Below are 27,621 nucleotides of genomic sequence, written 5' to 3' on the forward strand. Positions count from 1 at the left end.
AAGTGTCAGTCCATAATCAAAATTCGCCGTGTTCACATTTGTCTAAATTTAGTAAATGGCCACCGGACTCGTTTCTCTCCCCATCGGCATAGATTTAGGCACGACGTATTCATGTGTTGGTGTTTTCTCGAACGGAACTGTTAATATCATTGCAAACGATCAAGGAAATCGCACAACTCCCAGTTTCGTCGCTTTTACGGATGTGGAAAGACTTGTCGGGGACCCTGCAAAGGGTCAAGTGGCTCTGAATCCCGAAAACACCGTCTACGGTACGTGCTGAATAAACATTTTTCATTTGCATTATTTACTAAAGTGATTAGTTTCGAACAATGTTGTAACTTAATTAAGTGACCCGCCATCGATTTATAACGAACTAATTTAATAAAACGGAAACTTTCCTTGTGGCTAATACACTAATTAGTAATTAAACTTGAAATTTGTAATTTAAGTTGGGACTGGCCATGGCGGTCTTTCAACTAGATTTTAGTAAGTATTAATTATTTTACTTTAATTCCGCTTTGAGCATAAATCACTTTGTTCACAAACAACGCATTTGTTTTATTTTTATGTAAACTCAAATATAGGGCAAAAATTCAATGAAGCTTATTATCGCACTTTTACTTTCCAATTAAGTTACGTTTTTATTCACATTTTAAATTTCAGAGTTAATTGAAAGTAAATTCGGGAGATTTATTAGGGGATTTAGTAATTACTTAGTGATGTTAAACAGTTAATTATGTACATATTTTAATATTACTACTATGAGTCGGTTGATCGATGCATAATTGCATATAAATTACCCATCAATAGCTGACGGAAACACGATCATTAATATTTTTCACCCAGACTCACTTTAAATTACAGAGGATAAGCGTAAAGTTATTAAAAACTTAAATACCAATAGCTACAAAATGCGAAAAAAATTCCCGAACGTTTAACGTAACAGTGAGTATTCTGAAGTGGATTGAAGTCTACTTGAATTAAATTGAGTTTTAATCGATTCTTAATACTGTACTAAACAAAACCTCGAACTCTAGTGGATTTTTAATTTTGTAAAAATTAATAAACTAAATTAAAATTAAAATCAATTTAAGATTATGTTTATCCGCTCACAAAAATGACCCTTTTATGACTAAATGTCACAAATAAAAGTTTTACCTTTCAGGCATGGAATAAAAATTTTGTTTTTTCGCTTAAGCGTTTTTAGTTTTACCATGACATTTACCAACGTTGTCTCTTTCTTGTCTCTTTCGCTGGAGAGGAAAATTATAGCTCATCCACATCAGCATTGGACATTTTGCACTACTAACTGCACTAGTTAAACTAATAAACACTTTCGAAAATCTTGTTTATAAGCGTTGTTATGATTTTATTATTTTCAAAGTATTCTGATTATTTTGTTTATTTACTTGCTAATTATAGTGTTGCTATTTACTCTCAATTTGAATACTTTTGTGGATAAAATAATACTACATATGTGTTATTTGGAGTTCGACATAACAAATATTCAGCTTCGCCACATAAACGATAGCTTTTACTCCTAATAAATAACATAATGTACTATTTAACATTTCAGTGGATTTTACAAAATATACTTTTTTAAATAAACATGTTTTGAGATAATACTATAAATTACCAAAATTACTGCAGATTTTTGAATTTCTTAGATGGTACTAATATCTAAAATAATTATTTTACCTAGTACATATTTTATTGACTTCGAAAAAAAAAACTCATTTGAATTCGTAATTATTAGCAGCGTATTCAAAAAACAAACCGTAATAGCTTAAATTTAAATTATTTTTAAAATATGCAAAGAGGAAATTTTACAAAACATTCAAGATTTTGATGTTTGTATAAATATACATGTTTTAAATTACATTTATACAGGCTGCGCCAGAACTCGCGCCCCAGAGAAAAATGCCATGTAAGGTTTTTACCTTACCAGGAACATGGAAAAAATGTTAAAAAAATTCTATCTATAAAAATTTAGAAGTTATAAGAGTTTAAATTTTGCACTTTGACTCTAGGTAATTATTTCTGTTGGAAAAATAATTTTCCAAGTTTTTTTGCTACAGACTATTAGAAGAGGATACAAGGAAGCTGTATCCTAAACTATAACTCTGTTTAATGTTATTTGTGGCTTTTATTGGCAAAATTTTTGTACTTTTAGTAAATAATAAGAAAAAAACATATACAAGATCATCAGTATCATTAAATAGACATAAAAAATGTCAAAAAATAAATATCAAAATTTTTTGACAGATAGAATTTTTTAAACATTTTTTTTCCTGGTATATCTTATCAATAAAATTCTCGCTACAGTGCATAGTCAACGTAAAAAATACTTTATATACTTTAATTTTTAATAGATTTTTATTTTTGTAAAAATTAATAATATTTTTGTTTGAAATCATGTGTAATTGAACGAAATAGTCCGTAAAATAATCTAAAATAGTCAGTAAAGTAGTACGTTTCTGGACGCATATTGTGTAATGTTGGTTGCACAGTTTTTGCATAATTTAATAAATTATGTTATTACTTATTTGTATTCACTATTTTATAATGATTTTTAATTTTGTAAAAACACGCAAATTTTACAGAAGAATTTTTTTTTAGTGAACATGATTTGGGAGTTACGAAATTTGAATTAAATTTGCATTTTTTTGAAAATTTTCGCAAGAATGCATAGATAAAGTAAAAATACCTTAAATTTAGATTATTTTTAAGACATTCAGTAAATCAAATTTTCTTTTAAATAAACATGTCTTGAGTTAGAAGTGTATGAATTGGAAAATACTGTAAGATGAAATTTTCTGCAATTCAGTAAAAATCCTCGCATAGTCAATGTGAGAAACTAAAACCGTGTTGTAAAGACGTTGCAAAATCCGCTCTAGTGCGTAAAATGGCCCGTTATAGCCCTGTTCCATCCCGTCCGCAACAAGCACAATAAATTATTCGCTATCGAGACATTGTGCCCGCAAAACTTTCATAATTAATGTATTCAAACATTAATGCATTTTGCGTGTCAGATGCGAAAAGATTAATAGGACGAAAATTCAACGACCCGGCCGTCCAGCACGACATGAAATTGTGGCCCTTCCAAGTGATTAACGATAACGGGAAGCCGAAAATTCGAGTCCGGTACAAGAGCGAAACGAAGACTTTCTTCCCGGAAGAAATCTCGTCAATGGTCCTCGGCAAGATGAAGGAGACGGCGGAGACCTATCTCGGCACGCATGTCACGGGGGCGGTTATCACCGTCCCGGCGTATTTCAACGACTCCCAGAGGCAGGCCACGAAGGATGCCGGGACCATAGCAGGCCTTGATGTGCTGAGGATCATCAACGAGCCCACGGCGGCCGCCATCGCCTACGGCCTGGACAAGAAGGTTAAAAAATTTCTCGTCAAACAACACTACTAATTAAATATTAAATTTTCGTTAAGCCGTCGGTCCCATCTGGCATCGTCCTCGAACAAATAAAATTTTAAATTTCACTAATCTGAGTTCGGGGATAATGCTGCTCGTTTCGAATCGATACAAACTCTATTCTTTTCGTATCATTTTGAAGCATAATACATAAAGCATGCCACAAAAGCAACTCATTGTGGATTTCTTGTGTTGTGTAAATGGATGCATTATATAATAATGATTCCGTTTTCTCGAGGAAAACCAAATTGTTGCTCGTATCTTTGCCGTCTTCCACGCTTTAACCAACCACAATCTACTAATTCGATATTACTTTACTCGGTTCGCAGCTGCTTTCGTCACTAAACAAAAATTGGACGATGCTGGATGAAATTAATTGTGGTAAAACAAACGCTCCCTCCGATGATGAAGTAAACATTGTAATACAACGCACCACCTGTTATTTGGACCTAATCCCGATAAAATTTTCCCCAAATCACAAATACAGGGACCTATTTATTCAAGACGTCTTATTATTGCAAAAAATTTAAAAAAACAACACTAATATAAAAATTAAAGTTAAAATATACAGTAAAAAGTAAAAATAAATTTATTGAGTGGTTTCAATTACATTTGAATTTTTAACAAAATTGCTTTTTCCCGATTCAAAATATTGGTAGTATGCATCTTATCTTATGCAAATGTAAATTCAATTAGAATATTAGAATATTAGAAATTTAATTTAACAATAGCTTATCGATTCGAAGGTGCGAAACTAAATTGAAAAAACAAATTCTTGGTATTAGCATTTTTGTCAATTTTCAAATAATTAATTTTGCTTTGTTTCTTTTAATTTCGATGACTAAAAACAGAAAGATAGTGACGCCACAATGACAGTTATGATAAAATGATTCAGAACAAACAAAAAATATATTACATAATTTATTAAAAATTATCATTCCTTTCGTTTGAAATTCTTACAGTTTTTAGACTTTTTTACAGAAAAGTACAAAATTACAGTTTTCAAACTATTTACTCTACCGTTCCGTAGATGGCACGTCTCTAGCCAGTTCCAAAATGTACCACCAGAAGAATTTGTCGCTTGTGTACAGACGGAAAGCCGTTCAAAGGAAAAAAAGAAAAATTGAATTTTTAAGAAATACAGCAAACAAATTGTTTTTTTTACAATTGGATATTGTTCCTGAATTAAAAAAGTACCTCACACACACAGTAACACAGAGTTTTTATCTCATACTGAGTATTTGTAACGGATTGCAAAATTCAATAGTTTTTATTTTTTTATGAAAAAAACGCATTATTTAAATTGCATGAAAAAAATACAGTAACATAAGTAGGTAACCTACAATACACCAAAAATAAATCAAAAAATTCTTCAGTACAGTTTTTTTATAAAAAAATAAAATGACCAAAAATAGAGGTTTTTTTAAATTTATTTTTATACGGCACGGGCAAAAAATTTCAAATTAATATATATTGCTGCTAAAGCCATCAAAAAGTTATGATAATTTTTTCAGAATTTTTAAATAACGGTTTATTTTTTTGTTCAGTATAGTTCAACCTTAATAATAAATTTTAATTTGTATTATAAAACTTTATCACTCTGTATATCCTAAACTAAGCTTTATGGGACCATCATTTATTTGACAAATTAGTGTTATTTTTCGATGTAAAATATGTGGTTGCAATTTTTCACAATATTAAAAAAAACACTTTGTATGTATTTTTTCAGGGTGGCGCCGAGCGAAACATTTTGATTTTTGACTTCGGCGGTGGCACTTTCGACGTCTCGATTCTGAACTTGGCTGAAGGAATTTTCGAAGTGAGTAAATCACTGCAAAAATCTTATTTATCAGTGTTTTTCCTTCAGGTGAAATCGACTGCTGGTGACACCCACTTGGGTGGAGAAGATATCGACAGTCGTATGGTCGATTTTTTCACCGAAGAGTTTAAGAAAAAGCACAAAATCGACTTGAAAAGCAATAAGAGAGCTTTGAGACGTCTTCAAACCGCGTGCGAGCGTGCTAAAAGGACGCTATCTTCGGCGACTCAAGCCAGTGTCGAGATTGACTCCCTGGCAAATGGTGTCGATTTTTATACGAATATTAGTCGTGCAAAGTTTGAAGAACTCAATGGGGATATTTTCCGGAGGACACTGGAGCCGGTGGAGAAAGCATTGAGGGACGCCAAAATCAACAAAAACAAGGTTGGGGCTAAAATATAGTGATACTAGGTGTCTAAAAAAACATTTAAAATAACGGTTAGTAACTCCTATTTGCATTATTATAAGATTAAACATTATAATTTTTGAGATACTTTCAGTTTTGTCGCAATTTACAAAATAAAAAATGCGACCTTTGTAGCTCTCAAAATTTCAAAAATTTGTGCTCTACAACTATAACAGGCTCCTAATAGAATTAAAACTTATTAAGATACAACATTTTATTTAATGTTTTGATATTTTACGATAAAAAAGCTCATGCTTTTATGCTTATGTCGCTCTTATGCTTTGACAATCGTATCTCAAACGTTTTTACGACTATTGACTATTTTTACGAATTTACTAACCTTCAAAAACTCAAAAAAATCGTAATTTTTTAAACTTGACCCAATAACGTTTTATGCACTTTTTTGAGTCTTTAAGATCTCTAGAAATGTAAAAAACGTTATATGTAACAATTTTAAAGTTGAAATTTTTTTCGAGATTTTGGTCGATTTTTGGCACCTGGAGCGGTCTATTGCCAATAACACCGGACTTATTGATGATAACCTCTTATGTTTGGTACCGTTGGAAAAAAAAAATTAATTTTCTATCGTATACAAAAAAGATCAGAGTTTTACAATAAATAGTTATCGAGAAAATTTCTCAAGAATTTGACAATAAAGCACTACAGTAAATTTTTGTAAATTCACGAAAAAAGAGCTGATGAAATTCACTGGCCGTCACTGTACTAAAATGTTTTCCTTGTAATGCGTCAGTTGTGATATCATCAAATGTGTAAAAAAAATTAGGGATTTCCATTTTTTTTTAATACAAAATTTTGAATGAAGTTGAGAATTGTGTATTTTTCAAAAAGAAAATTGACCTGTTCGAGCAAAATATCAGTTTAAATTAGATTATTTCATAATTTTGCCACTGAGGGAATATTTAATGTGTCTTTGTTTGACAGATAGACGACATCGTGCTCGTCGGCGGTTCGACCCGAATCCCCAAAATCCAGTCACTCCTCCAGGACCTATTCCAAGGCAAAGAACTGAACAAATCAATCAATCCAGACGAGGCTGTGGCATACGGGGCGGCCGTGCAGGCGGCCATCCTGTCAGGAGATAATTCAGAAGCCGTCCGTGATATTCTCCTCCTGGACGTGACTCCTTTGTCTTTAGGAATTGAAACGGCCGGCGGCGTTATGGCTGTGTTAATACAGAGAAATACCACCATTCCTGTAAAACATTCACAGGTAGGGCAATGCAGCGGATAATAGACCGGCGCATCCGCCATTATTTCGACGCTTTAATATCAAATGACTGCAATTTATGGTAATATTGACGCTTCTAATAATAAACTAAACGGTACAAAGGGAGCTGATACATTTAAATGGCCGCATTAGCGCAAGACGGAACACTAATAAATGCTGCAACGAATGTTATGTGTACTCGCAGGCGGACTTAACTGCGTATATTATTTTAAATTTGCAACAAGCGTAAATTTTCACAATACTTTACGTACATTGCAATGCTTTTCCGGCTCAGACTTCTCGTTTATCACGATTACGTTACGTACCCTACGTACACACAAAGTTGCCATTAATCTAGATCATTTGCACGACTTAAATTCGATTCCGCCCATTTGCTCTATTTAAATTTATCACGAAAAATTTTGTTACTTGAAAATTTTGCAAATTTCTAATATTTTTTATAATTTTTTCGTATCAATCGACACATTTTAGGTTGTAAAATATTAAATTGTGTGTTTAGGAGACGGATATCAACAAACCGATTAATTTTACTTGCGATGGTAGGTGACACAGACTGTATTTTTTTGCAACAAATTCTGAAACTGAAAACCAATACCCGAGTGGTATACTGCGTCAGAATATAATTTTTGATAATATTTTCGAAAAAATGATATGGAAGATAATTAATAAAAAAAAATGAGAAATTGAAGAACCATTAAAAAAAGAGAATAAACAATACAAAAAAAGAAAAAAACCCAAAAAAACAAAAAGAAAGAATGGAACAAAATCAAACGAAAACCTCGGTATACAGTGATAAACGCTGCGGGTGATTTGAAAAAAGGGTGACATAAACAGTATTTGGGCGAAGGCTGGTGTTGTCTTTTTGTAAAGTGCGAGTTTTTTATTTTTCTATTTCGCGATTGGTGTGACAGTTTTAGCAAAAACAGCGTTACAAAATGTAACTTTGTAATAAACTCAATTTAAAAATGTGCCAACTTTTCAATAAGACACGCGCATTGTAAAACTCGTAGCTCGTGTCACAAACTACCTTTTCGTATTACAACGAAAATGTTTGTTATACTGTTTTTTCAGTGTACCTATGTATTATTGTGAAACCCTTCAATTTTCCAGATATTTTCTACTTTTGCTGACAACCAGCCGGGGGTCTCAATCCAGGTGTACGAAGGTGAAAGGAGTATGACACGTGATAACAACTTATTAGGGAAATTCGAGCTCATGGGTATTCCGCCGGCTCCGCGAGGTGTTCCCCAAGTGAGAGCTTTCCTTTGATTAGCGCAAACATCCTTAAGAAAAATTTTAGATCGAAGTGACATTCGACGTGGATGCCAACGGTATTCTTAACGTAACAGCAATAGAAAACGCCACCGGTAAAACCAATCGAATAACCATCAAAAATGACAAAGGTCGACTGACGAAAGACCAAATTGAGAAAATGGTCACTGAAGCTGAAAAATTCAAAGAACAAGACCAACAAATGAGGGCAACAATTGCGAGCAAAAATGATTTAGAGGCTTATGTCTACCAAATGAAGAACTTGGTAAGTGTTTGCGTTGTCAAATCAAGTAGGTAAATGGTAAAAAAAATGTTATAAAACAATGCGCGCTAAAAAGTAGAGCTGCGTCAAATTTCAATTTTTACGTGAAAATAAAGTATCAAAATGCTCAGGTTTAAGTTGTTATTAATAATCAAACAAGAAAATGTGAACATACTTACCGTAGAATAATGCAGAAAAGCCCGTCATCTTATGGTCTTCAAATACACTCTAAACGATAAATATTTTGTAAAACACAAACTAAAACCGATGATTGACACTTCACAAATGGCTTTAAACAACAAAATCCTAAATTTTTCACAACTTTTGAATTAGAGTTTGACAGAATCGCAAAACATGACGCGCAAAATCGGCGAAGGATTACAAGCTGGCGAATACAGCACTACCAACTTAGCAATACGCCAGTTTTAGTGATTTTTATGTTTTTAGTTTACTTTTTACTTAAAAAGTCAAATTTTGGTCAAAATAAAATTTGTGTAGGCCGACGACTCGACTGTGGCTTCGAAATTATCAACATCCGATAAAACACTATTGAATAACACATGTAAGGAGGCAATTGAGTGGATGAATAAAAATCAGAGTGCTACAGAAGAGCAATACGTGCGTAAGAAGGAAGAAATCGAAATTAAATTAAAACCGATCATTATGAAATTGTACGCGGGACCTGGACAATCATCACAAAGACAATTTCCAACGCATGGTAACAATGATAGAGGAAATGGGCCGATAATTGACGAAGTTGATTGATTTTTTCCACATTTCTGTTTCCCTCCATTTTGTGAAATTGACACGATCGGTAATATCACTCCCTGTTAAAAGTTTGAATTTCTATTTCCCAAATCAAAATTTAACAAAATTTTAATATTTCATAGTTTACAATATTACTAAAAAAGACGCAATAATGACAATCCACATTTCTATTTTTCTCCATTTGTTAAAATTGACACGATCGGTAATATCACTCCCTGTTTCAAACAATGGAATATAACCAAAAAATGGTAAGTTTGAATTTCCTTTTCCCAAATTAGAATTTAATTTTTTTTAAGATTTCAGAGTTTATGAAGCTCGGGAACGTTGATAAAAAAGACGCAACTGTCGGCCTCCAAGTTTATTTAGAATTGTGTGAAGGTTAGGTTTTTGTAGGTGCGAGACACATTTTAACCTTTTTTCAGTAAGGAAATACTGGGATGTTGTGGCGCGTTATAAGCCCGAAGCCCAGTTGCTGTACTTCACTGCGAAGACAAGTAAATCGGAAAGTGACTCATTTTTTATCCCTAGGGCGGCAAGTGACGGACTGGGTTTTAATCAAATGCAAAGTTATTTCACATTGTGTGATACAAGTGATGTCAGGAGGTACGTAATGCGTTATTACTCCCAATTGTGTTAACAAGAAAAGTAGCGTTTATTTAGGATTGGTCAGCAGTGACTCAACTTGCGTTTTTTACCAATTACATGAAGGTTTGCAAACGCCGACTGACGTGAGTGCTAAACACCTGAAATCAAACAAAGAGGAAAAACTAGAAGCGGAAATAAAGAGAAATAGAGACGCGATAACGGAAGCCGCATTGTGTGGAACTCCTGTAACATTGAGAGAAAGTATAAATTAAATTGCTTAGATAAACACGACTTTATTCATATCGTAAATATTTAGTGATGTAAAGAATATAAATAACATTATTTACTGAAGTCAGCTTATACATGTTTGTATTAAAACTTACATATAATTTATAGGTATATATTTAAAGCATCAAAAAATAATAGATTACACTAGGATTAGTAACTATGTACACTGAGCGTGATCTTTTTTAAAAACAGGCACTTCCAAATTCAGCTATTCTCGAATTGCAACAGTCTTGATACGTACTGGAAGAGCAACAACTCCAGGGAAAAATGCAACACTTTGAGTAATATTACTACAAGAGTATGAATAAAATATATACAGAACATCAGAACTGTCGAGAAACTAAATTACAAAATACTACATAAAAAAACCATGACAAATGATATGTTACAGAATAATTGCATGAATCGTGATTTCAATACTGAGATCTTATTTACACTAATTTGTTCATGTAGTTGAAATTAAAGCAGCATGTTGTTCATGAAATAAGCTAAAGCTAATGTCAGCACCAGTCGGCTATGTACGTGAAGTCCCTAAACAGGTATTGGTCTTGTTCGGTCAAGGGCCGCGGCTCTTTCGGCGGCGTCAAATGCGGCTTCTCAGAGGTGAACTCCTCATCAAAATTACTGACATCTTCCATCGAATGCTGGAAACAAATAATCAACAAACGCAATGAAAACAAAGGACGAGACATACCACAGTGGGCACAAACGGGGGTGGAACCCTCCGATGCAACAACTCGTCCCATTGGATGTGTCTAAAGAAGGCTTGTTTTTTAACATCTTCAGCATCCCTTTCACTGGAACCTAACCGTCGGTCTGGAATCTTGCGCAACAACTACAAGAAAATCGTTTTGTCAATAAACCAATCATTTCTCATCTACTTACTCTCCTCATGATCGCTATTGACTCCAACGATAGGAACCTCGGATAACGAACTTCGTCATTAACAATCGAATCAAAAACCTCCTCCTCATCATCTCCCGGGAACGGTGACTAAAACAGTCATTGCAAAACCCGGAAAAACACAATTGCTCACTCACCTCCCCTACCAACATCTCAAAAATCAACACCCCCAATCCCCACCAATCCACCGCTCTTGTATACGACGTCTCCGTCAACACCTCCGGTGCTAAAAACTCCGGTGTCCCGCAAAACGTCCCTGTCCTATCCCCGAATCCCATTCCTTCCTTGCAAAGCCCAAAATCGGCAATCTTCACATAACCCTCCGTGTCCAGCAGAAGATTATCCAACTTCAAATCACGATAAATAATCTTATTCTCGTGCAAATACTGCAACCCTAACACCACACAAGCGGCGTAAAAAACCGCTCGCGGCTCACTGAACACATCCGCATGGATGTGCATCATGAGGTCGCCCCCAGCTGCATACTCCATAACGAAACAAACATGAGCTTCGGTCTGGAAACAGGCAAAGAGATTGACAAGGAAAGGGTGACGGATGGAGTTGGCCACTTCGAAGATGCGTTTCTCGGAAAGGAGGGATTCGACCTCGTCGCGTGCGATAATATCGCCCTTTTTGAGGGCTTTGATAGCGAAATACTCGCCAGTGTTGCGGTATTGCGAGAGGATGACTTTACCAAAGTGGCCCCGACCCAAGACACTGATCAGTTTGAAGTTGTCGATACTCATGCCGGTATATTGGGAGTGGCGACGGGATTCGTAAGCGCTGTCACGGTACCCCAACTCGCGGGCCACAGGCCGACGCGCCACCTCAAGTGGCGGCTGCAAAAATTCACAAAAATCACTTTCAAACATAAAACACGTCAAAGTCGAGTTAAATGGGATGCATGCAAAAATAAATGTTTAATTAAGAAACCAACCACCAGTCATGCGAATTAATACTATAATGTCGCAAAAACGAAAATTGTTAGATGACTTCCAAACAAAGAACCAAAAGTACCTCGTCGTCTGGGAACTCAATTACGGGCTGAGGACTAGGAGGAACCAATTGCTCGGGAATCACTACTACAGGTGTAGAAGGTGCAGAAGGAATCAGAAGAGGTCCCGAACGAGACATCTCCTGTTCCTCTAAGAAATCAAACTCCTTCAGTGCAGCGGCACTCTGTAATGTAAAGTGCTCCTAAATCGCCCGAATTTCTATAAAAAAAACACTTTCGTTGAAAACACCAAAAATTACCTCAGGATCCAGTCTTGGCGGTACGGGGGGCGGCGTCACACACATTCGTTTTTTGGCAATTGGTGGCGGTGCGATAGGAACTGGCGGTGGTGTTTCCGGTAAAACTGCCACACCTAAACCGAGTGGACGTTGACCACCCAAACCGAAAGCCTGAGGATCGGGAGTCTCGCCGGGAGTTTCCGGTTTATCCTCCGGTTCTTCCTGTAAAATCGAAAAAATTGAAGCGAAATTTCACAAATTTATAAATTTTCCTACTGGTAACATTTCCGTCGATTGCACGATTGTGTTACTCCTATTGGGAATCCGTGACGATTGTTTCATCCATCGGCCCCACGTGACAATATTAATGTTCATTTGTTTGGCTCGGGGCATCACCTGTTTGAATATTCGTTTCTGTCTTTGTAATTTCGGCTGTTTGGATATCATCGGATTGAGGAATTTAATCTGAAATCAATTAATCAAAATGGCGATTGGGTGACAAAATGGTGGCTTGCTTACTTCAGCGAAGAGTAAACCTTGTGGTTCTAAATGCAGCGCCATTCCGTGGCGGTCATCATCGATAAACTCCTCCAATTTTAAGAATTTTACGGCACATAAAGACCTCCAATCTCTCCAATAAATACCAATTTCTAATTCGCGATGCTTATCTAGTTCTATGGAGAATCTAAAAACAAAAATTTGTGATTTTTCTTACATAATTGTTTGAAATAAACCTTTGATCCCAGGCTTGTTGTGAGCATGGTTTCCAACTGGTTTGAGCAACTGTCGTATTGTCAAGCTTGAGCACTGCCATTATCTCCTCACTAACTTCATCTTTAATACTGTAACTCTTTGATGATCCTCTCCCCGTCACTCCTTTCTTGAAAAACCTCAAATCCATGGGACTGGAACTACCATCGGCCTCCTTTCTCGGCCTTCCTGGCACATCCTCGAGCAAATCCTGACATCCCATTAGTCTCACTTCCAAGGTACCTGTGACGGCCGCACATCGATTAATCGTCGACGACGATGTCAACATTTTATTTCCATTTGTTCTTTCCCGAAACGGTTGCAAACTCGTATAGTGAACAGATAAAGGACTAAACGTTTGAGCATTTGCCAGTTCTTCTTTCAATTGCATTGCGATTGGTGAATCGGGCGGTAATTCCGCCCGTCGCATCTCTAAACTCTTCCGCAACAAATCCAACTTCATACTGCTCGCCCTTAAACTGTCCTGTGCCTGAAATCACGAAATTAACACTAAACTACAACTAAAAATGTGAAGCGTTGTTAAAAATCGGTACACAATTGAGACGGAACACTTTTATTCGACGCGGATTCGGTCGGTGGATAACCAATGTTAAACGACGGAGGATCACCCATGGACCGCGTACGTCCTCGATGACCCACACTCGCGAAATGTCTTTGACAATGCTCGCAAAGACAATCTGGGTTTTTCACCGGACCGATATGATGACCAGGTTTTCGCACAACGGGAATAATCGAACCGAATTTTTTCGCAATAGCACGCTGATTCGTATAAATGCCGGGAACTATAGTAAAAGGGGCGCGTAGAGTGGGATCCATGGTCAATTTTTGTTGAATAGCCAAAACACTAGGGGATTTACACGAAATATCACTGATTTTTGGCGCTAATTCGGTTTTTTCCTTCACTATAGTCCAACCCTTCTCCGAACCGTCGCTACCCTCTGAATCCGATTCTTTCGTCAAATTCCTATCACTTAATCGCTTCTCCAAATACTCTTTAATCTTCTTCTGTTGTAGTAAATAGCGGCGTTCCACATGTGGCGACTTCCACTGCCTGGAATAAGTCTTATTCTTCCAAAATTCTTCCATTTTCTTGATCCTGAGACGATCCTCTGAATTGGCATATTCGAAACTATCACTAGGTTGTAGACTCTCCTGACTTGGAGTTGCTAAAATTTCAGGCGTTTCATCTATACTTTGATTCTTCTCAAATAATTTCCTCGGAACAAAATCCAGACTTTCAGTTTGAGCAATACTGGAACGACTATGAATCAAACTATCAATATCGGAAAAAGTATCTTTCCAGGATGTGTTCGCGATCGAATCATAATCATCCGGAACCGTACAACTGGACATCGAATACGGCGTCCACGACTGAGGAACACTCGAAATACTCGACTCGAAATCCCTTATAGTCGAATAAGAACTCAATTTCGATGGGTACGCCGTACTTGCACCATCATCATCAGACTCTTCGACTCGTTTCACCTCTTTTTCTTTACTCCTTGATCGCGATTTGCGAACATTGAATGGCATTTGAGTTTCATCAGCACGTTTATGCGTTATTCGGACTTTTTCCGATTCGAATACCGTTTGTGGTGTTGAAGCTGTCTCGGATTCTGTCGAAGACGAATCAGATTCCATTTCTGTTCCGGTACAGTAGACGTCAATGTGGACTGTTCGTGGTTTTTTCGACGCATCGCTCAATTTTGATTCCGTTGAAGAGTCTTTATCTTTACCAATTGTTGCATTCTTTCCCTGCTTGGGGGAACGCACCAAACGCCGTTGACCCTGAAGACATTCAAATGGAGATGATCGATTCGATCTCGGGAAAACAAAGAGCAAATTTAATGGTTTATGTCACGAAAAAAATTCATTATTTCTTTGTTTTGCTTTAGAAACATAACTAGTCAATGTTGTCAAATCCTGTCGGATTTGATTAAGAGTTTCATTTTTATTTAGTAAATGTCAATCGAGACTTTTCGTACTACAAAAGACAGTTGGGGAGACTAAGAAAGTGTTAAGTGGATTAAAAAATTTCTAGGCTTGTTTTAAAAAACATTTAAAAATTTCTTAAAGAAATGCTTAAATTAAAAAAATGTCAATCAAGACTTTTAAAACATCGTGTTGCAAAAGACAGTGGGGGAGACTAAGAAAAAAAACATTTAAAATGTCAATCGCGACTTTTTTAAAACATCGTGTTGCAAAGGACTGTGGGGGAGACTAAAAAAGTGTCTAGAAATACCGGTTTAAACAATATCTAATTTGCAAAAAAAACCGTTTAAACATTTCTCAAATAGATATGCTCAAATTTAAAAAATGTAAATTAAGACTTTTCAAAATATCGTGTTACAAAAGATAGTTGGGGAAACTAAGAAAATGTCAAGAAATACCGGCTTAAAAGATTTCTAGACTTGCAAAAAAACATTTAAAAATTTCTTAAAGAAATGCTTCAATTTAAAAAAATGTCAATCGAGACTTTTTTAAAACATCGTGTTGTAAAAGACATTGGGGGAGACTAAGGAAGTGTCGAGAAATACCGGTTTAGATAATAGCTAATTTGCAAAAAAAAAAAAAACGTTTAAAAATTTCTCAAATAGATATGCTCAAATTTAAAAAATGTAAATTCAGACTTTTCAAAATATCGTGTTACAAAAGACAGTTGGGGAAACTAAGAAAATGCCAAAAAATACCGGCTTAAAAGATTTCTAGACTTGCAAAAAAAACATTTAAAAATTTCTTATAGAAATGCTTGAATTTAAAAAAATGTCAATAGAGACTTTTTTAAAACATCGCGTTGCAAAAGACAGTGGGGGAGACTATTGGAGACTATCAGATTTTGTGAAAATTTATAGGGGAGGCTCGCCCTCTTCTAAACCTCACACTACCAGTTTTTGTCAAAATTTATAAAGGGGGTTCGCGGCTTTGCCGCTCGATAGTTGACAGCAGGTTGACAGAAAACGTCAACCGTCAACAAGGGGTAACCAATGTTAAGCATTCAAAATTACTTCTGAAAATTCTAGTTACAAACAACATGAAAAACGTAATTTTCCTAAAAGTTCAAAAAAAAAATCCCACACTCTTTGTTTCCCGTTTTATTTTTGAACACAAACCATACCTTCGCCCCTTCTAGACTATCCGGGGTGATGGAGGAGGGCGATTGTGACCTTTGAAAAATCGGTTCAGTCCTCCTCCTACTCCCCGCTCCGTACTTCTTCTTCTCCCTTTTCTCCTTCCGATCCTCATATTCTGCATATTTTTTTAACCTTCCCATTTTGACAATGGGCGATGTACACTTATCAATCATTTCGAACGTTTGCACACACGCATCCCTTCGATTATCGCAATCCTTCGTCGACGGAGAATCCTCGCATGTCTCCAAAACCGGTGAAAACCTCCCCGAGAAGTCTTCATAGTGGTGACACCATGGATCCCCACAACCGTAAAAGTTATCCTTTCTATCGCACCGTAACGTGGGTGTTTGGCAACGCAAACTCTGCGTTCTTCCGCATTGCGTATGTACCGATTCTGTCTCTTCCGTTCTATTTTCATCGATGTTGGTCGAAAGGACGATATTGCAGGTGCTGCGACATTTGCGATTGTAGGGCTGTTGTCTTTGGTACGAATTCGGTGATAGTAAATCGCTTCCATAGCCCGAATCGTGAACCCTCCTCGGTGGCGTCGACGTAAACAGGAGATTCCCCTTCTGGAAACCGTACTTGTCGCTGGATGTCGACGGCGGGGCACTCCAGGTGTTCGCCTGCGAGGTCCAGGTGTAGGTCATGCGCACACCGTTGTCAGCTTGCTCGGTATGGGCCTGGGGCAGATTGTCAGGATCGGATCTAGGATGCGAAATGGTAAACTCCGCGTGGACGGACCATTGCTGCTGGGGGTCCGGTTTTCCAAACATGACACATGCTGTTACGTCACGCACGCACTAAGTTATATTTAGTGGACGCAATTTTGGGGAATGCACTCGAAATCACTACACACTTCGTAAACAAACTTATTCTTAGATTTCTTCACTTGGATTCGGAGGGACGAAGTTTCGTCGTGGACTCAGGAACGTAAACTGAACGAGACTTTTGGATCTTGGCAACAAACGCATGACTATTTCTACGTGGCATGATTTACATCATGGGCTCGGATACGTTACTTCGTATTTTGCTCAAAAGACAAATACACACCGAAACATTTACATTTTCTACAATTTTTCATTCCGACTGGAACTATTTTTAGATGGTATTGCGTACAGCTGACAAAATTTAGGACTAATATGCGTACAGTGACAAAAATAGACACGGACACGTGACCGAAAGGTCGGATTTTTAGACCGGTCTAGAAATTGATTGAATTTAATTACCTCAGAGAGCGCCTTTTTATCGCTCTTATCCTTACTTCCATTTTGGAATAATTTGATTACGTTTTTGGCACCCTCGACAACTGCTGCTTCCACCCTTAATCGATGTTTCAAATCTTCGATTCGTTCATCCACCGGTGGTTCAAATTCTCGGTGACTAACATCACCATTGGCAGTGAGATCGTGCATAGACCCTCTTTGTTTCGAATCAATGTCATGTTTCATCTAAAACTAAAAATTACAAACTTGCCAACTCAAATTTTGATCAAACCTTTGTTATTGTCATTTTAAGATATTCTATTTTTTTTCGTGAGTCTTGGAGCATTTGTTGAGCCTCCGATAGAAGTTTCTTATCCCTAATGCTATGGATCATGTTTTCGGCACCTTGTTTGACTTTTAATTCGATATTTAATTGCCGTTCTAAATTCTCGATTCTGGTGTATTGGCTTGCATTCACCTTATCATTATGGCCTTCTAAGGGGGATCGTGGTAAAGAATCTGGAGGGGTAAAAAAAATCGATTTTTTTCAAATCGTCTAGTACGAGATTGTAAACATTATGTGTGTTGTTGAGATCGAGATAACTCAAAACAATACGTTTTCTTACGGAAAAATTCAAATGTGACAAGAGATTCTCTGCGATAAAAGGAAGTTCTCATTATTAGCATCACGACTGCACGAAGAGAGAACACAAAGACGAATAAATTAATGGAGATATCGCGACACATCCCGAGAAGTTATGACAATTAGAAGAATAAAAGCAGAGCGAAACAAATTACTAAATATGGTCAAGTGTTTGCGTTGAAAAGTGATTTAATTGTGATAAATAAGCATTAAATTGGAAATAAACCGCGACATTCTCACGTTTAGCGAAGACTATTCGGATTTTTTAATCCGAAATTAATTGGATATTTTCGGTCCTCGCTTCGTATCATAGAAGAGATTAGAAAGTTGAAGAATTTCTGATAAAAATCTATAAAAATTTCATGCTTTTTACCGAGTTTCACTCAAGCTTTTAGAATAAAACGATAAACAAAATGTCTCATTTTAGATAAGATATCAATTCTTGCGGCAAATTGTAAGCGGGTACTCAATAAAATTAATTTTTACATGTTCAAGATAACGACTTTGATAAATTAACAAATTATGACATTTTCTTTAAAGGTTAAAAGTTTGCGATAACATTCCTTATAAATATTATGTCAAATTCATTTTTGTTGAAACGAAAAGAAAAACGTGTTAGAAATTTAAATACCAGTGTATGACCTAATTTAATTAGATACAGTTATAAGTAACGTTGCTACAAGTGTACAATTTTATTACAGCGTTCTAACACAAACATCTAATTGGCTGTAACGCTAGTTGCAAGCTCTAAATGTAATTTTTATTGCTCTTATTTTTTTTAATAAATTTAACGAACAAATTATGAGTCATTTTTTTTTTTTTGATAAATCGCTCGCATTCGCACTTCGCTTCGCACTTTTAACTGGTACATGGTACCACTTTCTTACAAAGTAAATGTAATTACTTTCATAAAACAATAGAAAAACGCTTGCATACAATCCTCTCTCATTCGAAGGTAACCGCAGCCATCACAACACTGTTCAGCCTTTACAATCCTCAATACCGCTAATTCGCTTCTAACCACTTATAACTTGTATAATATTCATTGTGCGATAACTTCAAACGTTGCAAATGAGTAAAAGAGTCATTGTCACAGTGTACGTAATCGATTAGATCCACAAGTTCATTGCTCTTGACTTTGGAATTTTCGCCTTGAGCGAGCAAGATTGTGGTCAAAAATCCAGACGAGGGTCCCGAAATGGGAAAAATAATCCTTCAGGATCCAGGCCATCACAAACATCTGCGGAATGAAAGGCGGACCGTTACGTCGCGCGAGTCGGGCTCCTGGTACAGTGACCTTGGGAGGTTGGGGGGCACATGTTGGTGATTTCGATAACGGAAAGAAAGAAAAGGCAGGTCGGCCAGGGCTGGGCTCACGTTTCAGACGGTGTTGTTGTGGGTGGGCGGTGTACGAGATGTGTGCGAAAGCAAAAGATAAATATCAACGGCGGCATGCACGACAGGATTGTGGTGTTGTTGCAACATGCGGAATGTGATAATAACGATTATTATTTGTACGCGCTACTCATGTCCCGTTAACGCATGCTCAACGAGAAAATGACGAAAATTCATACGCAGATGGAACGTCAGATGGACAGACTTCTTGTCAACCACGTCAAGACACGTCTTTATTGCCTTTTTCTACAACAGCTTTATTATAGATCCTGTAAAGCCACATTTTTTACAGTTTATTAGATTATTCTGACATCTAAACGATTCTATATGCGTCATAAAAAACGGGATTATTTCCTGTAAAGTTTTTTCACTCCAACTGAAAAAATGAAAACGAAATCTAATCTTCAAAACAGACCACGTCCAATTATTATGTATTTGGTACAATATCCACTTCGTGAAGACAAAAATAGCGACTTTTAAAAAACTAAAAATAAATAAAAACAAATTTTCGTACAATTAGTGAAAAATCCACTAAGTTTATTTTAAAATGCCAAAGGTTTAAATATTGTAACTACAAAAAGACTAAAAACGTGTCAAAAAGACAAACCAGAAATTCGCTCATCCCCGATTTTTTTTATGTTACAGAAAATCATCCAAAAGTTCGAGATTGCCGAAAAATTTTGCAATTTTTATGAAAAAGATAAATTTAGTGAAAAAAAAAACAAGCTATTAATCAATCCTGTAGAAATTGTCTTTTTTGGCCCACTTGTGAAACTGTAAATATGGTAAAAAATTTCTTCAATAATTTTTAAAAAGACGACTTCCAGAACTATCGACTAAGAACCACAATGAAAAAAAAATGATAGCCTTAAAATCCACCCAAATAAGTTTTTATGTCAAAACGTTAAAATCAAAGTTATGATTTTTTGACTACCAAAAACTGAAAAAAATGTGTCAAAAAGACAAATCATAAATTCCGTTTGTCCCCGATTTTTTTTCCATGATACAGAAAACCATCCGAAAATTAGAGGTTTTCGAATAATGTTTTTGAAAAACAAATTAAAAAAAAGTAAAACTGTAGAAAAGGTGAAAAAGACAATTTCGCTTGTCCCCGAATTTTTTTTTTCATGTTACAAAAAATCGTCCACAAGTTCGCGGTTGCCGCAGAATTTTGTATTTCTTTAGAAGCATTGAAAAAAAGACGTTATTAACCATTCCTACAGAAATTGCTAATTTTTGCACATTTCCGAGAATGTGCATGAATGTGTGGTAAAGCTTTTTCAGTAATTTTTTCAAAAGGTGCCTTTCCTGAAGGCTTACGATTTTCAGCACTACCGCAAATGAAAAAAAAAATGATAGCGTTAAAATCCACCAAAATAGACTTTTATGTCAAAATTTCAGTCAAAGTGACGATATTTTGACAACAAAAAACTGTAAAAATGTGTCAAAAAAACAAAATCATAAATACCCCTCGTCCACGAATTTTTTTCCATGTTACAGAAAATCATCATATCACCATCCAAAAGTTGGAGGTTATCGAATAATTTTGTTAAACAGATTTGAAAAAAAATTATTCACCAATCCTATTTTTGTCCATTTCAAAGACAGTAAATGTGATAAAAATTTCTTCAATAACTTTTCAAAAGGTTTCATTCCTGAAGACAATTTAAAAAAATTGATAGCCTTAAAATCCAGCCAAACTAATGTCAAAACTTTTTAATTTTGTTTACAAAAAAAAAAAAAACTAAAAATGTACCCGATTTTTTTCCATGTTTACCGAAAATCATCCAAAATTTCGATGTTGCCGAAGAATTTTGTAACTTTTTACAGATTTAAAAAAAAAGTTATTAACCACTCCTATTTTTGTCTATTTCAGACTGTAAATGTGATAAAAAGTTTCTTCAATAATTCCTCAAAGTTTCATTCTTGAAGACTTATGACTTTCAGAATTAGTGACAAAGAACCACATTAAAAAAATTATATTATTAAAAATCCGCCCAAAAAACTGTAAAAATGTGTCAAAAAATTTAAAAATTTCGATGGTCTCCGAATTTTTCAAAAATATAAAAAAAAGGCTTTTACATCAATAAACTTTCATGAAGTTACGATATTTTGACTGTAAAAATGTGTCACCCGCTTTTCTATGACATTCTGACCCTCCGTTGTGAAAACGAAATCTACTGTTAAAAAATGCATCGTTCAACGTGTTAATCAGAAATATTATAGGCATCGGCGGTATAAAAATGACTAAACAATATAAATGCTGGAGAAAGCTGCATTTAAACTGCTGCTTTTAAAACTAGTCGTAAATTTCTTCAATAGCATTAAAGCTGAAAGTTATGCAGAATTTGTGGTTGAGACGTCTTTTTATAATTGAAAAAGTTTTTGGTCAAACGTGAGAATTTCATTTCAGGAAATAAAAAAACAAACTTTGTAACGTACACTTTATAGAGACAAGTTGTTTACCAACAAAGTATTATCTTTCTTTTATACAATTTTTATTTTTATGTTTCATAACGAAATATTAACTTTGTCGAGGCACAACAGTCGTGTTTTGTCGATTTTTGGAATGGTGGGTTATCGCATTAAATACTTTCGGATTCTCCTCATGCATGGATCGCTCCGCAATCCTTTCCCTTGATCAATAGAGCATATAACAACGGTTTCAATTTTTACTTCAATCATTTCCATGTTTGTATAATATTAATTACATTAATTAAAAATAAATCGAGTACTTCTTTTCATTTCCTGTCCATTTATTAACTTCATCTTCTGACATTCTAACGACATTGATATTCACAAGTTTAATACCGTAATAAGCAATTAAAACAATTAACAACTTTTCCTCATTATTTCAAAACGATACGCGCCTTTATGACTCACAAACAATATTTGTAATGTTTAGAACCTCTCCACGTTGGAAAATTAATAAAAAAAAAACTCTTACCCCCATTTGATGATGGTGTAGATGGCGTAGTGTGTCCCTGAGAGAGTATAATTTGTGATTCCAATTCGCTGAGTTCATTTTTTAATTCGGCTAGTTTCCAATTTGAATTTTTAACAATTGTAGCGACATGATTTAGTGATCTTCGATCGGTCGAAACCCCCCTTAATTTTTCAGCACCCTCTTTAATTTTCAACTCTTTTCGAATCTCCCTCCTTATTATTTCTTTCAATTCTTCCAACTTCCCCGACAGCTGGGAATCGGAAATATTTTCAGTCGGCAGGCCATATTTGTGAGACAGTTCATAAAGAACCGGGTGTCTTATATAGTCGCCCTGTAAATAACGAAAAAAAAAATCAATGAAATCGAAACCCGTCACTAATTAAACCACTCTTTCTCCCACACTCAAAGAAAAATTCATCCGTGATATTATCATAATCCGACTCATTGTTTAAAATTACACAATACGTCGTTAAATTCTTCATACATTTAAAGAGCAACTGCGAAAGGAAACAATTTTGGACACAACCCAGTTTATGTTATTGTTTCACGCTTGCATAATAAAACGAGACTTCCTTTTATTTCCTACATAAATTACAATTCTTTTGATAAAAAAACACAGTGATAAGCGACTAGAGTCCGCTACCAAAACGGGAATATTCCCCTTCGGTCACCTTAAAATGTACGCAAGAATTCTCTCGTGTAGGCGGCACGTAGGCTTCGACAAGATTTGTTAAAACTAAAAATAATACGAGGACGGCCAAAAAAATACAATTATTTATAATACAGGGTGGACCAAACCAACAAAATTTCAATCAACCGGTACTAAAAATAGCAAGTCAATGACTGTATCAATATCGATCAATAATTATGACTCAGAGCAAACAAAAGAAATTATAATAAAAATGTACGCAACTATTTAACAATTTTAACACAGTTAGGTGACAAATCAAATATTTGATTTTGGGCAAGGTTAATAAACGTTTTCATTGCTACCAACTAAATAAAATTAATACCAACTTCAAAATCGTCCTGTCCACAAGCTTTATCCCAAAACCACATTTTGAAAAATCACTAAAACCACCAATTTTTGCACCCTTAACTGGTCAAAAGCGCAAGCCCAACTGATGTAAATAAGTTATTAAATTTTGCAAGATAACAGATAAGAATGATTGTTACGCAGATAAAAACTGTACATAGACTAAATGTACACTATATTGTTTGATTATAGTGACTCGTGTGTTGAAAATTTTCTCAGAGGAACTAAAATCGGTAATTTGATTTAGTGTCGTGCAATAAAAAAGCAAATGTTGTAATTACAATCACTAATAAAAATTTATTTATAGAATTTTCAGTTACGCAATTTGCATCGTATTAAACGAACCGTACTAGATAATTTAAATGAGGCAAATCCGAGTCAATTACGTCAAGAAGAAGCAGTTAAGTTGTCCGGAACCACACACAATGTCATATCCTTTTCATCAAATCATCTTTCAACAAGGATAAATAACCATGATTAAAGTTATTTCCGGTTTGAAATACCAAATAACAGATTGATCATCCATGCAAAATTTTAATAAACTAGCGGCGAAAAAATTTATTGTTGAGGTCAAGAGCACAACCGTTGACCCTCGTTCTCATTGCAGTAGGGTTCTAGTCTTGTTGGTTCAACTCATTCGCTTATCCTACTTCTATCTAAATAAATCTAAGCAAGGTTTACTTGCCTCGTTTTCGAAATCATCACCTGTGTTTGAAAATTTAACATCTGTCAAGTGTTTTGTACAAAGATTAATCTTTTTGGCGTTAATTTCATAAACAAAAATGTAAAAAATACAAAGTAATTAATCTATTTCAATCTCAGCAAAATTTTAACCTTCAGGAAATTGAAACCGCATCAAACTGACCTTTCCTAAACAAGTGACGAAACAATTTAAAGTGTTTTAATGAATAGTTTAAATCCAATTGACCCTCAACTTGGACTGAATATTTACAATAATTGTCGCAATAGACATGATTTATTTCCAATTATATCGACCGTGAGTGATATTTATCTATCAATCATCGGACAAATATTTATTTAAATATTTCATTGATTCTCCTCCCATACAAACCACCTGTTCTGATAACAACTGTCATAATTTAACGTTTCTTATCAATTTATAAATTATGCACTTTACGGTCATCAGCAACAAACTGATAAGTGAAACAAATTAGACTTACATCACACCAACAATAAATTTGCATTATTTTAATTAAATAATCATCTTCACTGAATTGCATATACAAACTCTTACTATTTAATAATAATTATTTGAAAATAACAATGTAAATTCGTGTTTTGTGTTTGTACTCGAGACAATTTTATTTGTTGAATACAAGTTCTCACAAAAATAATGACGAAGACGATTTGCAATAGCAAATTATTATTGTTTTCAGATGTTTTAAATCACATGGCGTGAGAGTCGTGACACCTATACCGATAAGGTGAGAATGTAATTGTCCTACGTATACACAATATTAAATCACCTACACATATTAAGTTCGATGCCCTCAAGAGTCGAAATAATCAGTCCCTAGCCCTTAAGAATTGGCCCAGTGTAACTTATTTTCAGTAAATAGTCGCATATCGGCGACTATAATTCTTATTTTTGCAAATATAAATATATAATTCCTTTGGTTTTCATAAAACAGACCAAATAAACTACTCAAAAAATGAAAGAGACTAAAAACAGATTGCAAAAAAAGTTTACAAAAACTGTAAAAAACGGTCAAAAAGACAAATGAGAAATTTCGCTCGTCCGCGAATTTTTCTCCATGTTACAAAAAATCAACAAGTACGAGGTTGCCGAAGAATTTTGTATTTTTTTTTAAACATTTGAAAAATATAAGTTATTAACCAATTCTACAGAAGTTGCCTGTTTTTGCCCATTTCTAAGACTATAAATGTGTTAAAAAGTTTCTTAAATATATTTTCAAAAGGTTTCATTCCAGCATTATCGACTAAGAACCCCAATGAAAAAAATGGATAGTCTTAAAATCCACCAAAATAGATTTTTATCGCGAAATTTCAAAGTCAAAGTGACGTATTTTGATTCCAACTATAAATATGTGTCAAAAAGACAAATTATCACTTGTCTCCGTATTTTTTTTTACATATTAAGTTCGATGCCTTCAAAAGGCAAAAAAAATCAGGCAATAGCCCTTAATAATTAGCACAATGTAATGTATTTTCAGTAAATAATCTTGCTATTGGCGCCTATCAGCGACTATAACTAATGAACTCACCATTTTAGTACCAAATTCTTATTTTTGCAAAGTAAAGATTAAGAAAAATAATTCTTTTGTCTTTCATAATGACCAAATAAACTACTCAAAAAATGAAAGGAACTACAAAATTTCATAAATTTTTTGGTGATTTTTGAAAAACTGTATCTCAGTGAAAAATTGTGCTATCTAAATTATCTTCAAAACCATTTGAAGCTTCAAGTTCTAGTTTTAAGATTCTCTGAGCTACGTTCTCACGCAATCCTAAGAAATAGTGCGAGAAAAAATATGTATTTTTTTTATCCACAAATTTGAGGATTTTATTTTTACTTAAATCAAAGCATGGGTTCATTTTGCTTTTTTAAATTCTCTTTACATCAATTTGTCGCTGAGATATCTAAATTTTCATGAAAAAAAAAATCCTTTTGTCTTTGATCATCGATATCTCAGCTACCAATGCAGAGAATGTAAAGGTAGTTTCAAAAACTAAATAAATTTCCTACAAGATCCTTTTATAATTTTTTGAAAAAAAAATTTTTCACCCTCAACAGTGATTTAAGAAAAACTGAAAAAAAGTAACTTTTTTCGTTTGTTTTAGTAAATCTATCGCGTAATCACAAAAATTGTTTTTTTTTTTTTTTTTAATTTAATGGATTTAATTTTTTTTACTTTTATCACAATATTCTTTTTCAACTTTTTGTACAATTCTGCATTAGTTAGTTTATTAGTAATTTGTTAAATTTAAAAAAAAACGAAAAAGGTTAAAAAAAAGAGGTTTTTTATTAATTTTTTTAATTCGTAAAAAAAATTAAAAAACAATAATGACTAATTTACGTCGTCCAAGTTTGGAAAAATGCTGAAACATGTCAATTTTAACTTAAAGGGGGGCCAAATTTTATCAAAGTTTCAAAATGATTTCGGCACACCTATAACACCCAAAGCCACCCTTTCAAAAAAAAAATAATAATAAATAGCAAGAGGTCGAGTGACACATCATTTTGAAGTTGCGTTCCTCGTCTATGCAGCCATGTTTTTTACAATTTTGAACGACTTTGTTTGAGATTACTGTGATAGGAAAAAAAAGTGGTTACGAAAAAACAATTCAATTTAAAAAATATACTTCACAAAATATCCTCAAGTAATGTGTCACTCAACCCCATCACTTGCTCTTTAAACTTATTGTTAAAATTGACCTGTTTTTTCCACACTTGGACGCAAATTTTAGTTGGGACACCCAGTATTATAGTTGAGATTTAAGTACAATACCGTGCATTTAATTAGTAAAAAAAATCCAAAACTTCTATCCCATAAATAAATGCTTAAATATCAAAATGCTAATTAAAAATAAACGACACATTTCTTCGAAAATCTAATTAGACATTTCGAAGCAAAAGTAAACAATTTAAAAGTTGCACAATTTTTTTGTAATTTTAGTTTCATTCATGTCTTTGGGTAGCAATTATATTCAGTTCTACATATAATTAAAAGTAATTAATATAATTTTCGAGAAACATAAGAACAATAGTCTAATTACGTGTTACAACGATTGAACAACATTATTAAATAATAAATAATGTCGTAGTGTATCTTTAACATGCATGCAATACACACCAATGTCACAGTAACCCATATCAAGCCTAACAAAATTAATAATTGTACTATTGTCTTCGTCAACTCGGTTATCATTCGAAATGGAACAAACAAGCCTTGTCTCATTTAGTTCCACCAAAGTCGGATGCTTATTATTTAGACATTTCGTGAAATGCTTTCAACGTTTTGTAGATAGCAGTTACGGGATATGTTCTATTCATACATCAGTAAGATTCAAAATTAACATTTCTCTTCATGTCAACGTTACAAAACGTTTCGTTTTATCTCCCACATATTCATAATAATCGAAAATTTTACTCGATAACTTATTAACAAAGATGGTTGCGGTCATCCCAACCGGATATCAAGACAGGTAGTCGTACCTGTGCACAGGAAATCACCGTTTAGACGTCTTGAAACTACAATGAAGAAGAGATCTCCAGAAACCCGTGTGTGATGCATAA

General features: G+C 34.6%; 4 protein-coding genes across 6 annotated transcripts in view; 1 reads left to right on the plus strand and 3 right to left on the minus strand.

Moving 5' to 3' along the window:
- The window catches only part of LOC123015332 (Krueppel-like factor 6), a 159,257-nt gene extending 150,468 nt beyond the window's left edge, over nucleotides 1-8,789 (minus strand). Inside the window, exon 1 of the mRNA XM_044415034.1 lies at nucleotides 8,617-8,789. The gene's annotated coding sequence lies outside the window, so the exon portion shown is untranslated. The remainder of the gene's footprint in view (nucleotides 1-8,616) is intronic.
- Nucleotides 1-10,404, plus strand: LOC123015328 (heat shock cognate 71 kDa protein-like). Of its 3 annotated transcripts, XM_044415029.1 has the most exons (12): nucleotides 1-269; nucleotides 3,033-3,391; nucleotides 5,160-5,249; nucleotides 5,298-5,633; nucleotides 6,598-6,885; nucleotides 8,014-8,154; nucleotides 8,204-8,440; nucleotides 8,936-9,251; nucleotides 9,328-9,453; nucleotides 9,502-9,583; nucleotides 9,628-9,808; nucleotides 9,855-10,404. In XM_044415029.1, exons 1-8 carry the CDS (start codon nucleotides 56-58, stop codon nucleotides 9,200-9,202), a joined length of 1,932 nt encoding a protein of 643 aa, XP_044270964.1. In that variant the 5' UTR covers nucleotides 1-55; the 3' UTR covers nucleotides 9,203-9,251; nucleotides 9,328-9,453; nucleotides 9,502-9,583; nucleotides 9,628-9,808; nucleotides 9,855-10,404. The 3 variants fall into 3 exon arrangements, with proteins under 3 accessions (XP_044270964.1, XP_044270963.1, XP_044270965.1); XM_044415028.1 differs by having other exon boundaries at nucleotides 8,936-9,453; XM_044415030.1 differs by having other exon boundaries at nucleotides 8,936-9,453; nucleotides 9,866-10,404.
- The window catches only part of LOC123015325 (serine/threonine-protein kinase N), an 18,723-nt gene continuing 1,165 nt past the window's right edge, over nucleotides 10,064-27,621 (minus strand). Inside the window, exons 2-13 of the mRNA XM_044415024.1 lie at nucleotides 22,307-22,637; nucleotides 17,614-17,840; nucleotides 17,346-17,567; nucleotides 12,949-13,454; nucleotides 12,734-12,899; nucleotides 12,491-12,679; nucleotides 12,236-12,436; nucleotides 11,999-12,178; nucleotides 11,119-11,820; nucleotides 10,964-11,071; nucleotides 10,773-10,913; nucleotides 10,064-10,722 (exon numbers count right to left, since the gene is read on the minus strand). Coding sequence (XP_044270959.1) covers nucleotides 10,579-10,722; nucleotides 10,773-10,913; nucleotides 10,964-11,071; nucleotides 11,119-11,820; nucleotides 11,999-12,178; nucleotides 12,236-12,436; nucleotides 12,491-12,679; nucleotides 12,734-12,899; nucleotides 12,949-13,454; nucleotides 17,346-17,567; nucleotides 17,614-17,840; nucleotides 22,307-22,637 — 3,117 coding nt within the window. The 3' untranslated portion in view covers nucleotides 10,064-10,578. The remainder of the gene's footprint in view (nucleotides 10,723-10,772; nucleotides 10,914-10,963; nucleotides 11,072-11,118; nucleotides 11,821-11,998; nucleotides 12,179-12,235; nucleotides 12,437-12,490; nucleotides 12,680-12,733; nucleotides 12,900-12,948; nucleotides 13,455-17,345; nucleotides 17,568-17,613; nucleotides 17,841-22,306; nucleotides 22,638-27,621) is intronic.
- Nucleotides 13,461-17,305, minus strand: LOC123015327. Its single transcript, XM_044415027.1, has 2 exons — nucleotides 16,101-17,305; nucleotides 13,461-14,773 (listed from the first exon to the last, which is right to left on the minus strand). Exons 1-2 carry the CDS (start codon nucleotides 16,890-16,892, stop codon nucleotides 13,505-13,507), a joined length of 2,061 nt encoding a protein of 686 aa, XP_044270962.1. The 5' UTR covers nucleotides 16,893-17,305; the 3' UTR covers nucleotides 13,461-13,504.

The sequence above is a fragment of the Tribolium madens genome, unplaced genomic scaffold (genome assembly GCF_015345945.1).
Source record: "Tribolium madens isolate multiple individuals breed KSU strain unplaced genomic scaffold, Tmad_KSU_1.1 Scaffold_97;HRSCAF=244;Tcas5.2_LG3a, whole genome shotgun sequence".
In the NCBI taxonomy this organism is placed as follows: Eukaryota; Metazoa; Arthropoda; class Insecta; order Coleoptera; family Tenebrionidae; genus Tribolium; species Tribolium madens.

What these genes read in the sequence shown, in the direction of transcription:
- LOC123015328 (XM_044415028.1), top strand. Translation starts at nt 56, where the DNA reads ATGGCCACCGGACTCGTTTCTCTCCCCATCGGCATAGATTTAGGCACG. An exon ending in TCCCGAAAACACCGTCTACG is followed by an intron (nt 270 to 3,032) that starts GTACGTGCTGAA and finishes TTTGCGTGTCAG; the next exon opens with ATGCGAAAAGATTAATAGGA. An exon ending in TTCCTGTAAAACATTCACAG is followed by an intron (nt 6,886 to 8,013) that starts GTAGGGCAATGC and finishes TCAATTTTCCAG; the next exon opens with ATATTTTCTACTTTTGCTGA.
- LOC123015327 (XM_044415027.1), bottom strand. Translation starts at nt 16,892, where the DNA reads ATGTTTGGAAAACCGGACCCCCAGCAGCAATGGTCCGTCCACGCGGAG. An exon ending in ATAGTCTAGAAGGGGCGAAG is followed by an intron (nt 14,774 to 16,100) that starts GTATGGTTTGTG and finishes GAATGTCTTCAG; the next exon opens with GGTCAACGGCGTTTGGTGCG.